This window comes from Vulpes vulpes, chromosome 8, assembly GCF_048418805.1.
Source record: "Vulpes vulpes isolate BD-2025 chromosome 8, VulVul3, whole genome shotgun sequence".
NCBI lineage: Eukaryota > Metazoa > Chordata > Mammalia > Carnivora > Canidae > Vulpes > Vulpes vulpes.
The window spans coordinates 41,305,302-41,320,067 of NC_132787.1; the positions used below are offsets into that span (position 1 = coordinate 41,305,302).

General features: G+C 41.2%; 1 protein-coding gene across 7 annotated transcripts in view; it reads right to left on the reverse strand.

The window, feature by feature from the left end:
• Nucleotides 1–14,494, reverse strand: part of TULP3 (TUB like protein 3) — a 68,359-nt gene extending 53,865 nt beyond the window's left edge. Inside the window, exon 1 of one of the 7 annotated variants that reach the window (XM_072766237.1) lies at nt 14,324–14,494. In XM_072766237.1, coding sequence (XP_072622338.1) covers nt 14,324–14,364 — 41 coding nt within the window. In that variant the 5' untranslated portion in view covers nt 14,365–14,494. Of the gene's footprint in view, nt 1–12,834; nt 12,977–13,611; nt 13,757–14,323 lie in introns of those variants that run through there. The other 6 variants (XM_072766238.1, XM_025995407.2, XM_072766241.1 and 3 more) reach the window with 6 other exon arrangements.
• Nucleotides 14,495–14,766: the final 272 nt, after the last annotated feature.

Consider the following 14,766-nt stretch of genomic DNA (forward strand, 5'->3'; position numbering starts at 1 on the left):
AATTGCTATCTCAACCATAGTCAAACCAGTGATTGCTCAACAGCCATGCCATTCAAAGTCCAGGAGATAAAATCTATTCTCTTCCCCCTAGCATCTTTGCCTATCAATACTCTTATATCAAGAATACTTACTTTAGTCTTTCCATAAATATAGTCTGGGCGAACAATCTTATTTTTCTACATTTTTCTTCCCTAATAAAAGGGATAATAATAATAATGATCTCATAATAAAACATCTAAGAATGAAAGTAATGTCAATCAACTTTACTGAGGAATAATTTCAAGGTTAGGCTCTGGATCGAGATTCCCTAGCTCTTTAATAGCATCTGGGCGGCCCTGGTGGCTCAGTGGTTTAGCGCTGCCTTCAACCCAGGGCATGATCCTGGAGACCCGGGATGGAGTCCCCTGTCAGGCTCCCTGCGTGGAGCCTGCTTCTCCCTCTGCCTGTGTCTCTGCATCTCTTTCTGTGTGTCTCTCATGAGTAAATAAATAAAATATTTTAAAAAATAATAATAGTATGGATCCTTTACTTTCTATCTCAGACAAGTTATTTAACCTCTGCCCACCTCATGCACAGCATAAGGATAATAGTAGTTTTTATCTCATATGACTATACAAGATTTGAACAAATTAATAAATAGAAGATGATTAGAATAGTGTCAGGTCAAAGAAAGCACACATTAAATCTGTATTCTTTTCTGAATCTCTACCTTACCTGTGTGTTATGCAAGAGTTAAAGATATAGTTACTGCTCAAAATAACTTATGCTTAATTAATGACACTAACATTGATAAATGTTACAGAAAATCTTTATGTCAAAATCAAATGGTCTACTACTTATAAAATAATAATGGGCACTCAATAAATTCAAGCAGCTACAAATAAAATGTATGGCCTCTGGTAGTATAATTTATCAGAGGAGGCAGTGACATCCACAAGGAACTATCAGAAATAGTGTCAATGAAGTAAAAGAAAAATTAAAAAAAAAAACAGACATAAGTAAGTCCCACTCTTTCCCTCTTTCCACTCTAACCTTCCAGCAGCTCCCAGGATTCCATTATTTCTTTACTCTCAAAAAATAAAGCGTTCAATTGTGTATAATGATCACATATTTTCTCTAACATTTCTTTCTGAAATATCAAAAATACATTGGTATGAAATATAAAATTCCTGATCACTAACGAATACAACTTACACTCAGAGAAATTCATTTTTAGGCAAATTTATACTCCTTATTAACTTATTTCCCAACCTTAGCCAACTGTCCAGTATGATTATAAATATTTTTGGGGGAGGGGGCCTGGGTGGCTCAGTTGGTTAAATGTCTGCCTTCAGCTCAGGTCATGATCCCTGGAATTGAGCCCTGTATAGGGCTCCCTGCTCAGCGGAGAGTCTGCTTCTCCTTCTCCCTCTGCACCACCCACCCTGCCCCTGCTTGTCTTCTCTCACATGCTCTCAGATAAATAAATAAAATCTTTACCAAAAAAATTAAGTTTTTTTTTTTTGACAGAGAGAGGGGAAAAGAATCTTAAGCAGCCTTCATGCCCAGCATGGAGTCCAATGCAGGCGGCAGCAGAACCTGACATGCAGGGCTCAATCTCATGACCCTAAGATCATGAAATCATGACCCTGAAATCAAGAGTCAGTCTCTTAAGCAACTTGAGCCACCCAGTCACCCCATATGATTATAAGCTTTACATGACTTTGTAATACTGTCTGTAATAGCAAGACAGCACACTCTAATGTTCATCAATAGAAACTGATTAAATAAAGTATACCATATCCATACAATGGAATACCGCACAACTGTTTTTAAAAAGAAAGCACTGATATGAATAAAATATAGAAATATAAAGATACTGATGTGGAAGAATGTTTTACTAATTGAAAAAGGCAAGGTGCAGAAAATTGGGGAGTATTTATCACCATTTATGAAAGAAAAAATATACATATCTTTCAACTGCAATGCAGAGTGCATCTCTGGAAGGATACACAGTAAGCTGAAATCAGTGTTGCCTTCAGGGAGGAAAACTAAAAAGGCAGGGGAATGGGAAGTATTCTTACTTTTCATTATGTACTCTTTCAATCCTTTTTGAATTTCGTACCTGCACCTGCATACCTACGAAGGGCTGGTCACCTGAAAGATCAAACCATGATAAGATGCTTGGAATTTTCAGCCCTGCTCCTTATTCTCTTGAAAAGAGAGGGCTGAAGATGGGATTCATGATTGAGAATGTCTATCTGATGAGGCCTCCATTAAATTCCACAAGTGGACAGTTTAGAGGGCTTCCAGGTTGACACACATCTACCCCAGGAGGGTGACATACCCCAACTCCATGAAGACATAGGTTTCTGTGGCTGGAGGCCTTGCCCTATATATCTCTTCATCCTTTATCATATCCTTTAATAAGCTGGGAAATGTTAAGTGTTCCTTGAGTTCTGGAGCCACCCTAGCAAATTAAATGAACCCAAGGAGATCTTTGGAACCTACTGTCTACAGCCAGTTGGACAAAAGCACAGTTGATAACCAGACTTCTGAATAACATCTGACAGATGGGGGTAGCAGGTTAGTAGCAGGCTTGAGGGACCAAGGCCCTTAACCTGTGGGATCCAAAACTATCTTAGGGAGATAGTATCATAATTGAGTTGAATTGTGGGACTCCCAGCTGGTGTCAGAGAATTATTTGTTGTAGGGACAAAACCCCCACACATATGAGGACCAGAGATGTCACAAGTGAAGTGTTCTGTGTGAGTAGTTAACTAGACACACAGGGAAGAAACACATAGCAGGAAAGAAACACATAGAAGGACTGGGTTTTCCCCTATCCAGGAAGGAATAAGCGGGGTTCTTTCATAACAGTACCATGTAAAGACATTTAAAATATATATGTTAAAAGTCATCAACTGGGGATCCCTGGGTGGTGCAGTGGTTTGGCGCCTGCCTTTGGCCCAGGGCGCGATCTTGGAGACCCGGGATCGAGTCCCACATCGGGCTCCCGGTGCATGGAGCCTGCTTCTCTCTCTGCCTGTGTCTCTGCCTCTCTCTCTATCATAAATAAATAAATAAATAAAATTTAAAAAAAAATAAAAGTCATCAACTTCTTGGGATGCCTGGAAACCGCTGCCTTTGTCTCAGGTCATGATCGTGGGGTCCTGGGATTGAGTCCAGCATCAGGCTCCCTGCGTGGACCCTGCTTTCTCCCTCTGCCTATGTCTCTGCCTCTCTCTGTGTGTCCCTCATGAATGAATAAATAAACTCTTAAAAAAAAAAAAGTCAACTTTTTAAAGCCTATTAAATGTAACTAAAAATAAAAGGATTTGAGGGATCCCTGGGTGGCGCAGCGGTTTGGCGCCTGCCTTTGGCCCAGGGCACGATCCTGGAGACCCGGGATCGAATCCCACATCGGGCTCCCAGTGCATGGAGCCTGCTTCTTCCTCCGCCTGTGTCTCTGCCTCTCTCTCTCTCTCTGTGACTATCATAAATAAAAAATAAATTAAAAAAAAAATTTAAAAAAAAAAAGAAATAGTTGTTTAAAAAAATAATAATAATAAAAGGATTTGAAACTATAAATGGTTGAAATCAATATAGGAGCTAGCAATGTGCTGCTGCTATGTATTAACCAGCCCAATGTCTCAGTTATAAGCATACTGATCTGATCTCCACTAATTGCTACATGTGCTCATTCAAAATATGCTTGAAGGCTCTTAGTACACGTGCTGCCAAAGCAAGTACTTTGAAATAGCAGCATTTTTAAATGAAAAAAAAAAAAAAAGACTGTCAATTTTGTTGATTATTTTTATTTTTTAGAATTTTTTTAAAGATTACGTTTATTTATTTTAGAGAGAGAGAGATAGCATGCCTAAGCAGAGTGGAGGGGCAGAGGGAGAAGGAGGAGCAGATTCCTCACTGAGCAGGGAGCCAGATGTGGGGCTTGATCTCAGGACCCTGAGATCATGACCTGAGCCAAAGACAGACAGATGCCCAATCAACTGAGCCACTCAGGCATCCCTTTTATTTTTAAGTAATATGTACACTCATTGTGGGGCTCTAACTCACAACCCTAAGATCAAGAGTCACAAGCTCTACCAACTGAGCTAGCCAAGAGACCCTAATTTTTTTTTTAAGCTCACTCTATGCCTAACGGGGGGCTTGAACTCATGACCCAGAAAATTTCTGTTGATTATTTTTCAAATAGAAATCAAAATTGATGCCATTATTCCAGTTAGTAATATGAACCTCCAGAACACCCACAGGAGCAACTTGCTCAGTTTTTGGAAGACAATACTTTTAGGAGGCATGTGTTAAGGGAGTATGGCATACTTCTGGTTCAAGTACAAGCTTGCGGATAATGAAGCTAAGTTTATCCACGCAGTGTCTTTTCTAGAGTGTTTATGCTATAGCTGTGGTGTCAGGAGATGCACTCTACACTTCTCTGGGGATTCTCTTGCTTTCACTACAACAGAGCAATCACCAAAGCAGTGCCTCTACTAAGCTACGAGATATGCATAGTCATTTGTTTTATGACTCTTGAGACAAACTTCTAACACTGAAAAGAAAAATAAAATTACAAAAGAAACTTTATGAACATCAGTACATTCTAACACTACTCAGCATTGCTCATGGCATGTGATGCTTAGAACTTGGACAATGTGAAATAAATGTTTGATAAAAAATGAATTTTAAAGTTAGTTGAAAAAAAAGTCCTTTTACTTATGTCTTCAAGAAATATTCTAATTCATCACCCCTCACTTTTGGGCTTTTCGAAGTAGGTAGAAATTAGATACTATTTTATAGTTGGATGGATATGGAAAATAATGAAGAAGCTGATAAAAGAGAACTGCCTAGGAGAAATAAATTGACCAGAAGTTACTGTAAACCTAAAATCATTTTTTAAAGAAAAAACTTTTAGTTTAAAACTGTGGATATACCTTTCACAAAATAGTACCTACCCTACCGGTGTACATACAACCAGAGATGACAGAGACCTCTGCTGTTTTCTCATTTATTTTTTCTGTCAGTTATGAGCTTAAATGGGACAATGTTTCAAACTATACTATAGTATCATGTATATCACAGAGCCGACCTTTAATTCTGTTGGCCAAGATTAGTCAATCTGAGATCATTATTCTGTATTGGAAAAGCTGGAAGCAGTGATTTTTAAATACATTCTTAAATTTGAACTTACTGTACTGATAATCCTCTTATCAAACCACATTTGAGAGACAAACAATGATCTTAGCACCTCCAAGGTGGTACATTTTCCCATCATACATTCAATTATGTTTTGCTAACTAGAACTCTTATGCCTGTCAATCAAAATTTATTTTATTATATACTTCTGGAATAGTTTCTGTGGCAATTCCCTGTCATAATTGCCAGTAAACATCTTGGATTCCACAAATAATGTCCTTTATTTCATCTATAAAGAATATAAGAATATTAGCTACATAATCCTGGCTACCTTTGTTCCTACTTTCATATGTAAATTTTCTTTTAGTTGATCAGTTTTGCATTAGTTGGCTTTCTATTCTTTGTCTCACTGACCAGTTTAAGATTTAAGGTGACTCTAATCCAAATTGCAGGTAGCCCCTCAATTTCACCCTAGTCTTTACCACCTGTAAATATTTACTAAGTGCCTACTATGTACTCATTCTGTATGTATAAAGGGACTGAGCAACAAGAATAAATGGTTAATCGCTCCACTTTCAAATGAGCATTCATAATCTGTTGAAGGAAAAGTTTATAACCTTTTTGGAGGGAAATTTTGCAGCCTCCACTAAAATTATTATTTAATATTTTATTTATTCACTCCTCTTATTCATGATAGACACAGAGAGAGAGAAATGGAAATTTTGCAGCCTCCACTAAAATTATTATTATTATTTAATATTTTATTTATTCACTCCTCTTATTCATGATAGACACACAGAGAGAGAGAGAGAGAGGCAGAGACAAAGGCAGAGGGAGAAGCAGAGCCCGATGCAGGACTCGATCCCAAGACCCCAAGATCATCACACCCCGAGCTGAAGGCAGGTGCCAAACCGCAGAGCCACCCAGGCATCTCGCCTCCACTAAAATTAAACTCCACATCAGGGATCCCTAGGTGGCTCATTGGTTTAGCGCCTGCCTTTGGCCCAGGGTGTGATCCTGGAGTCTTGGGATCAAGTCCCGTGTCAGGCTCCCTGCATAGAGCTTGCTTCTCCCTCTGCCTGTCTCTCTGCCTCTCTCTGTGTGTCTCTCATGAATAAATAAATAAAATCTTTAAAAAAAAAAATTGGTTCAAATTTTTTTCAACAAATGGTTCTAGGGTAACCAGACACAAACGGATGCATTTGGATCCCTACCTCACAGCATACACAAAATGAATCAAAGGCCTAAATATTAAGAGCTAAAACTTTAAAAACCTTAGAAGAACACATCCAACTAAATCTTTAAAAACTTGGGCTAGGCAATGATTGCTTAGGTACAACACCGAAGACAAAAGGGATAGAAAGAAAAATTAACAAATTGGACTATATCAAAATAAAATACATTTGCACTTCAAATGACACCGTCAAGAAAGTGAAAAGGCAATCCACTGAGGTAATATTTATAAATCATTTATCTGATAGGGAATCGTATCTAGAATACCTATAAGGAACTCTTACAATTAAGTAATAAAAAGAAAACCCAACTTAAAAATGGGCAAAGTAAACGAAGATATTTCTCTAAAAATATAGGAATAATCAATAAACACATAAAAAAAAAGCTCAATTATTCACCATTAAGGGAATGCAAATCAAGGGCACAATGAGATGTTATTTCACATCCACTAGGATGGCTATAACCAAAAGGAAAGACCATAATAAGTCATGGTGAGAATGTAGAGAAACTGGAACCTTAACACATCACTAAGAGGAATGTAAAATGTTGCAGCTATTTTGGAAACCAAATCCACTAGTTCATCAAGTTGTGAAACAAAGAGTTACCATATGACCCAACAACTCCACTTAGGTACATATGCAAAAGAAATTAAAATATGAGCACAGAAACACTTGGACACTAATGTTCATAGCAGCATTATTCAAAATAGCCAAAAAGTGGAACAACTTGGCATGTTTACCTGCACCACTGACTGACCACATACCCTCCAATCAATGGCCAGCAGTCTGGCTTTCACTACTATGGTATTTCCATAAGTCTGCCAAGAATTCTTCAGTCAAAATGCCAGTTCATTTACTGTTTTTAGGGAGCAGAATTTCCAAGCCTGTGAGTGGATTCTGAAGAAATCCATGGGAGGAGTTGATTAGTTGTATTTGGTGAAAAGGAGTCATCAGATTTCATTGTCTAAACTGATTCCGGTGTCAGGTGAGGGGGGTGCAGTGGCTATTCTTAAAGTAAACTTCTCTAAGTCAATAAACAAATTGATTCACCTTGTCCCAATCCTAAATGTCAGTTTTGGAAGGCAGTGTTTTTGCATATACTGAGACACCAAGAACGTCTCTGGCTGGAACAAAACATGGCTTCTGGGAAAAGGCACAGGAAGATTGAATTAGAACTGCCAAAAAAGACTCCTTTGAAACCTATCCTTCCTCATCTGAGGACAAATGTTAGTATTCTAGGCTCGGCTGTTTTTTACTTGAATGACTGCCACAATCTGGAACTAACTTAATTGAAGCTAGAGAATGAAAACCATTTCCTAAGAGGCCTATTTCGTGGACCTATTTCTTTCCCTCAGAAAGAAGGGAGAATTGTTTGTGGGAAAGAGGCAATGAGAAGGAAAAGTCGGTAACTGACTTAATCATTCATTTGGCCCCAAATAATGCAGCAAGGAAAATTACTTTAGAGTGAACTCTTCTTCATCTTGCATGTTCCACAGAACAAAGGCAAAAACGTTTATTCTTTTGAGTGAACCAAACAGAAAGGACATTTTAAGTGTATAATTTGAAGTCAATTCATTTCTTCTTTCTAGTTTTAAAAAGGGATGTTACTCAGAATCTAAGATCATTCTACCTTTCGCCTGATTCTCCTTTCCTCCGGGTTACATTTCTCTCATCAGAAATATTTCTTATTTCCCTTCTATTTCTTGGGTAAAGATGTTTGCCTAATAATACCAAAGAAATATTTCCACTTCCTTTCCATCAAATGAAATTAAATGTCTGATTTCTTCAACTGCTCATACTAAAAATAATTAGAATATAACCAGTACCCATTGTTATCATTTATTTGTAAAAATGTCATCCAGAATACTCAGAATAGATATTTCGATAATACATGGTGGGGGGAAAGAAGGGAGAGGAGACTAGATCCCAAAAGCCTGGATTTTACTTCTAAATTTTTACTTTTGATGGTATCATTTACTCATCATGTGATCTTAGGTATATCACATCTTTTCTCATTCTTAGCTTCACCATCTATAAAATGAAGATAACAACACCAGCCCCTGCTTTCTTTTGAGCTATGAAGCTCAACAGATCAAATGAGTGAAACACTATGAAGGCTGCAAAGGACACCCAAATGTAAGCCTTATTACTGATCATTTTATCTTCACATCTTCCCTTTTAAAACAACACAGCCCAAGAACTTTACTCAGCAAAGAAACTCCTGTTTTGTCTCTAGCTCATATGGTATTGCCCTAACAAAATTACACTGCTTCAATAGGGAAACAAATCAATCTTCTATTAAATTGGTTGCATTCTAAAACATAAAATCAAAGGCAAACTATAGATGTACCAAAGTTTCTTCCTGAAAAGCTGAATAGCAAGATCTATCCTTCTAGAAGCCTATCTGAAAAATAACCCTTGTTTTCTTCTCACAGTGCTACTTTCTATACTTTAATTACCACAGGAAAAAAACTTACAGGAACTATAATTCATATTCTAAAAATACATCTTGTCAGTGATGAAAGTAGACATCAGAGTGTACAGTATTATATTTTATACTAAAACTCAAAACCACCAAATTTTAACAGTAGGAAAGGAATATTTAAGGATTATTTAACAGGGACGCCTTTGTGGCTCAGTGGTTGAGCATCTGCCTTTGGCTCAGGGCATGATCCCGTAGTTTCGGGATCAAGTCCCACATCAGGCTCCCTGCGTGGAGCCTGCTTCTCCCTCTGCCTATGTCTCTGCCTCTCTGTGTGTTTCTCATGAATAAATAAATAAAATCTTTAAAAAAATTATTTAACAGAATATCTTTAGAAGGCCCTGAAGATGCTCATCAATGAATGAACTAGGTGACATGGAGAGACATACTTTTCACTCAATACCATTTTGTATCTTTTGAAATTTGAGCCATGTGCTGTTAAAAATAAGTATATTTATCATTTTCTTAATTCGTTACAATCACCGAGTGATTGTAGTGATTTTTTTTTTTTTAATGAATTAAAAGTTTAATTCTGAACCATTTTTATAACCGCATTTTCTCTTGAAGCATCGTATCACAGCAGGTTACAACAACTTTGGGATAAAAGGCAAATGGTAAACTGTCCAAAACAAGGTTCCAAATAACACCTCTTAACTGATTTACCCTACCCATACATATCCCAAATAAAGTTTTTGATCAAAAACATGAAATAGATCCACCTGCTTATTTTAAGCATATTAAAAAGGAAACTAATTGGACCATTTCTATTTGTCTATTTTATACAAAAAGGCTACACAATGTTACACTTTATTCAGATTACAATTAGAGTGATTATGAATTAGTGTTCTACACCATTACTCAATTCTTAAAAATTAGAAATTGCTGTAGCAGTATTCACTATAACTTAACACTACGAGAGACTTAAAAAACTAACAGTTACTGCAAAAAAATTAAAGAGGTACTTCAAAGCAAGCAAAGTCAGTACCAATCGAAAGAAGCCCTCATTTTTCAAAGGAGAAAATTGAAGCCAAAGAAGTAGATGAGCTGCTCAAGATCACACTGCCAGAGAATGAAAAAGCTGGGACTAGAACTCAGGACCCCGGTGGAAGTTTCCAGTGTCTCTCACAATGCCATGTGGTAAAACAGCAAATGCCATCTTATGAACAATAAAAGTATTACTATAACTCTCAGGGGTTCTGGGGACTCACATGACACAGTACTCATCATTCATATTTTCACAGAAGTTCTAAAGCAGAGAGTCAGGGATAGCAATCCTCATCATTGAACCCTCATGGCAGGTATTAAAGTGAGTAAATAAAGACAGCACATCGATCAGCATGTGGATAGGGTGTCTTCTCTCAAGCATAAGTGGGTTTAAGCCTTAAGCAGGCCAGGAAAATTTTGCAGCCTGCATTATTACTGACAGTAAGGATGTCTGATGAGGCTGAATAGATTTAGTAGAAAAAAGAGCTTATTTCTAGTGAATTGATCTGGAGGAAATAAAGTAAAATCAGACTACAGAAAATTCTAGTTTGAAAGAAGCCATAATAATTCCACTATTCTCAAACAGGAGAAGGAAGGGAACTAGCAAGGCCCCTTCTAGTCCTAAAGTCGTCAAATGCGGAGAAGCAAGGCAACTTCAACTCTGCCTCTAAGTAATTCAAGCACACTTTTCCCCTTGGTAAGAACAAACGTTAGCATTTTCTTTTCATGGACCCAAATACAGGGGAAATGGCAGAGTCTCCACAGGAAAGAATAAGCGAAGTCAGATGTAAAAACTATTCCAAAAAATGTCTGAGTCTGTCTGCTTAGAACAGAAGGATCCCAGAAAAAAGAAAATGTACTGCATGGGATTACTCTTTCTAGGTCTGTATGTAGCTTTCACATTTGGAGAAATAAGTGTATGTTTGACGTTATCAGTTTTTGGTATTTGCCAAACATACTGCAGTCATGGGTTAGATACTCTGAGTATATTTAAGCACCGGTCTAAGTCTCTATTTGCCAACAATTAGTTGTCTGATGAAACATTCAAAAAGGAGAGAGGGCAGTGCAGTAGGTTAAGTGGATGACTCTTGGTTTCGGCTTAGGTCATGTTCTCAGGGAAGGTCATGGGATAAAACTCAGCATTGGACTCTGTACCCAGCAGGGAATCTGCTTCAGGATTCTCACCCTCTGCCCCTCCCCCTGCTCACTCTTGCACACTTTCTCTCTCCCTCAAATAAATAAATCTTCAAAAAAAAAAGAGAGAGAAGAGGGGACCTAGGTGGTTGAGTCTACCTTTGGCTTAGGTTGTGATCCAGGGGTCCTGGGATAGAGTTCTACACTGGGCTCCCCGCAAGGAGCCTGCTTCTCACTCTGTGTCTCTGCCTCTCTCTCTCACATGAATAAATAAATAAAATCTTTTAAAAAGAGAGAACATGAGAGACGATAACAAGCCTAGACAGTACATAACCTCCAGTTACTATAACTGTTCATATTTCTAAAGAGAAAGCATGGTATATGGATAAACCATAGACCAGGGCTTAGTCAACTGGGTCACAAGGTCACATCATACAGAGAAATGTCTCATTATAATTTCAGTTCTCTATCAGGAAAAAAGGCTAGACAAAGTTCAAGTTCTAGCACTAGCCAAGCACAGTCAGCTCTAGGAAATCTATAATATAAAATGCCTAGCTTCGACAAAGGTCCTGAGAGTGTTGTTTTTTAAACTCCATCCCCAGGGACACCTGGGTGGCTCAGCGGTTGAGTGTCTGCCTTCAGCTCAGAGGATGATCCCAGGGTCCAGGACTGAGTCCCACATTGGGCTCCTCATGGGGAACCTGCTTCTCCCTCTGCCTATGTCTCTGCCTCTCTCTGTCTCTCATGAATAAGTAAATAAATAAACCTTTAAAAACATAAATTCCACCTCCAATTTTCACTAAATATTGCAGACAGGAAAAATATTTCAAGTTTGTTAGTAATTTTTCCACTTCATTGAAAAGAAATCTGTCTTGTGGTAAAACAGTCAAAGGAAACACAGAATTCAAATGAAAAAAAAAATCACAAGAAACTTAAAAGTCAGATGTTATACTTCACATTAAAAGGTATTAATACCAAAAACTCTACTGATGTATTTCATCGAAAACATTAAGCACACAACCTGAGGACAAAGTAGAAAAGACACTCCACCCCTTCTCAGCAAGAACTGGGTTAAACAGTGATAGAAACTGCACTTAAAAAAAAAAAAAAAAGAAAGAAACTGCACTTAATATTACCTGGGGCAGGAGAAACATTTGGTGACTCACACTCTCCTTTGTCAATTTTTAAATCAAAGAGCTCTTTTCTTTGGGAAGAAAAGAAAGGGAAAACTTTAAAATTATCCCTTTAAATTTCAGGTCCAATAAACTAAACTATTCCCTTTTAGTCGGCTCAGTTTTAAAGTCAAGTCAATGCCTCTCCCTGCTCCCCAAAATCATGAGTCATATATCAAACATCTGGTACCCAAGAAATTTATTGCCATAAATTCAATTAATTTATCAAATGCCCACACTGAACATATACCATCTGAATTCCACAAAGATGCTGAATTTTCACTTTACCTCCTCCTAGCACTTCCATATTCATACCGGTAAATGTGGATTATTTTTCTCTCAACTAGAAAAAAGAAAGTGCAGTGAACAAATCTTTCAGATTGCAGCTATCACATAAATAAAATCTGACCAAAGGGGAAAATGGGTGTCTCTATCCCTAACGCCTCCTTGGAATGTTTTTAAGTGGTTTAGAATTGTTTAAGTATCTGCTCTTCTAAACATCAGACTAAATCCTTACAAGCTACATCTTTTTTTTTTTTTTAAGATTTTATTTATTTATTCATGAGAGACACAGAGAGAGGCAGAGACACAGGCAGAGGGAGAAGCAGGCCCCCCCGTGCGGAGCCTGATGCGGGACTCGACCCCAGGCGCCCAGGATCGCGCCCTGAGCCACCCGGGCGCCCCAACGAGCTACATCTACCTTTGCCGCGGCAGTGGAACCACAGGCGGGAATACTGTGGGCGAGCACGATTTCAATCCTCAGTGCCAGAGTTTGAAGCCAGGGATGTCGGGCCGCTCCCCCTGAACCTAGAAGTAACCTAGCTAACAAGAAATGGACAGACTGAGATTTCAGATGGTTTTATTTCCCAGGCTCTCCCTCTGGCGGAGGCAGGAAAGGGGCAGCGCAGAGACAGGAGCACGAACAAGGCGTACGGCGCATAGCAAAGGAGACGAACCACCCTACGCGGAGACAGGCTTCCTATAGAGCAGACGGACGCGGAGAACAGGTCTGCACTTCCAGCCCTCGACTCTGCTCCAGAAGTCAGCGTCGCCCGCCAACAGCAGTGGCAGCGGAGCCGACGGGGAAGCATCCCCCACGGCCCCGGGAAGCGCTCACCGCCCGGCCGGGGCACCGCGAGGAGCAGCGCGAGCGCGTCCCGAGCAAGCCAGGCCCACAGACTGCACCGCGGGCTCCGAACCGAGACTCCGAGACTCCCCCAGGCAAGGGGCTGACCCCAAGGTCCTCGCTCTCCGCGCAGGCTGCAGAGACGCCGCCTCCTATCTCCGTCTACCCCGCGGGGGCAGGGCGTCCTCCACCGCGGGCTGGGGGATCGCACTCGCCTCCCGCCGCCGAACCCGAATCCGTCCCGCCCCGAACCCGCCGCCAGCTCCTCAGAGCTCCCAGAGCGGACCGCCACGGTCTCTCTCCGTCCCTCCGCCCCGCTCGAGACGACACCAGCCACCACCCCTCTCGGACCTGTCCCCGCGGGGTCCGAGCCGGCAGCGCGACGCCTCCATCCCCGCGGCCCAGGAAGCGGCTACCAAGTCCAGGACCCCCGGGGCCGCCGCTCGGGGCGCAAGCCGGACTGGCGGCCTGGCCCCGCCCCCTGGCAACCGCACCCCGCACTGTTGCCTCCGCCTATTGGTCGTCGTGCTCGCCACTCGCCTCTCATTGGCTACTGCCGCCGCCCGGCGATGCTGGAGGGTTTCCAGGGGGCGGAGGCGCCGGGGATTAAAGGCGCCTGCGCTCGAAGGCGGCTGACGCGCTCGGTAGGGCTGGGTCGCTGGAGAGCGTGTCGGGGATGGCACGGAGGGCGGAGGGATGTGTTCGCGCCGGCTGCGTGGGCTCTCGGCGGCCGGGAAGTCGGTCCGTCCGAGGAGCGGCCCATCCCCCCCAGCGGCCACCCACGGAGCGGCCTCCAAGCGTCCCCGAGACCACCCAGAGCGCGGCAAGAGGTCTGTAAGGTTAGGACGCGCGGCCCCCGGCCGGCTGCCTCCAGTGCGGCCCCTCCCGACACCGGAGCCTTCCGGGAACCAGTCTGTACCCCCTCCAGCGGCCATCCCCCGTTAAGTGCATCTTTCATAGTTATCTGGTCTCGCTGTGCCACTGCACGAAACTCCCTCAGCCTCCCCAGCTCCAGCCCACGCTGCGAGACCAACTGCAGACTCTAAGGACTTTCCCCATTTACCTCTGCGGCCTGCGCACCATCTTCAAACATCCATATCCCATGGGATCTAACTATGTACTCTCGTTTCCAGTAAATCTTGTCGCCATTTCCTTTCTCAACACCAATTTACACATATCATTATAACCCCTACAAAACATCCTGGCAAAAGTTATCGCATGTTGTGTTTATAGCATTCCAAGGCCAGCTGTTTCCACATTGGGTGTTTGCCTAAGAGGCACAGAACTTGGCACAAGCTGGGAAAGCAGAGCACCGCCTCCATGTATCAGCCTCCACTCACTGTGTGACCCTAAACATGGTTCATTATCTGGGCTTCAGATTCCCATCTGTAAAATAAAGAATAATCCCTGCTTGTTTAGCTCTGGCTATGCCAAACACAGAGTAGGTTCTTCAAACTGAATGGATGCAGGTGAGAGAGATGCTGCCTGTATAGGTGAAAGGGCACA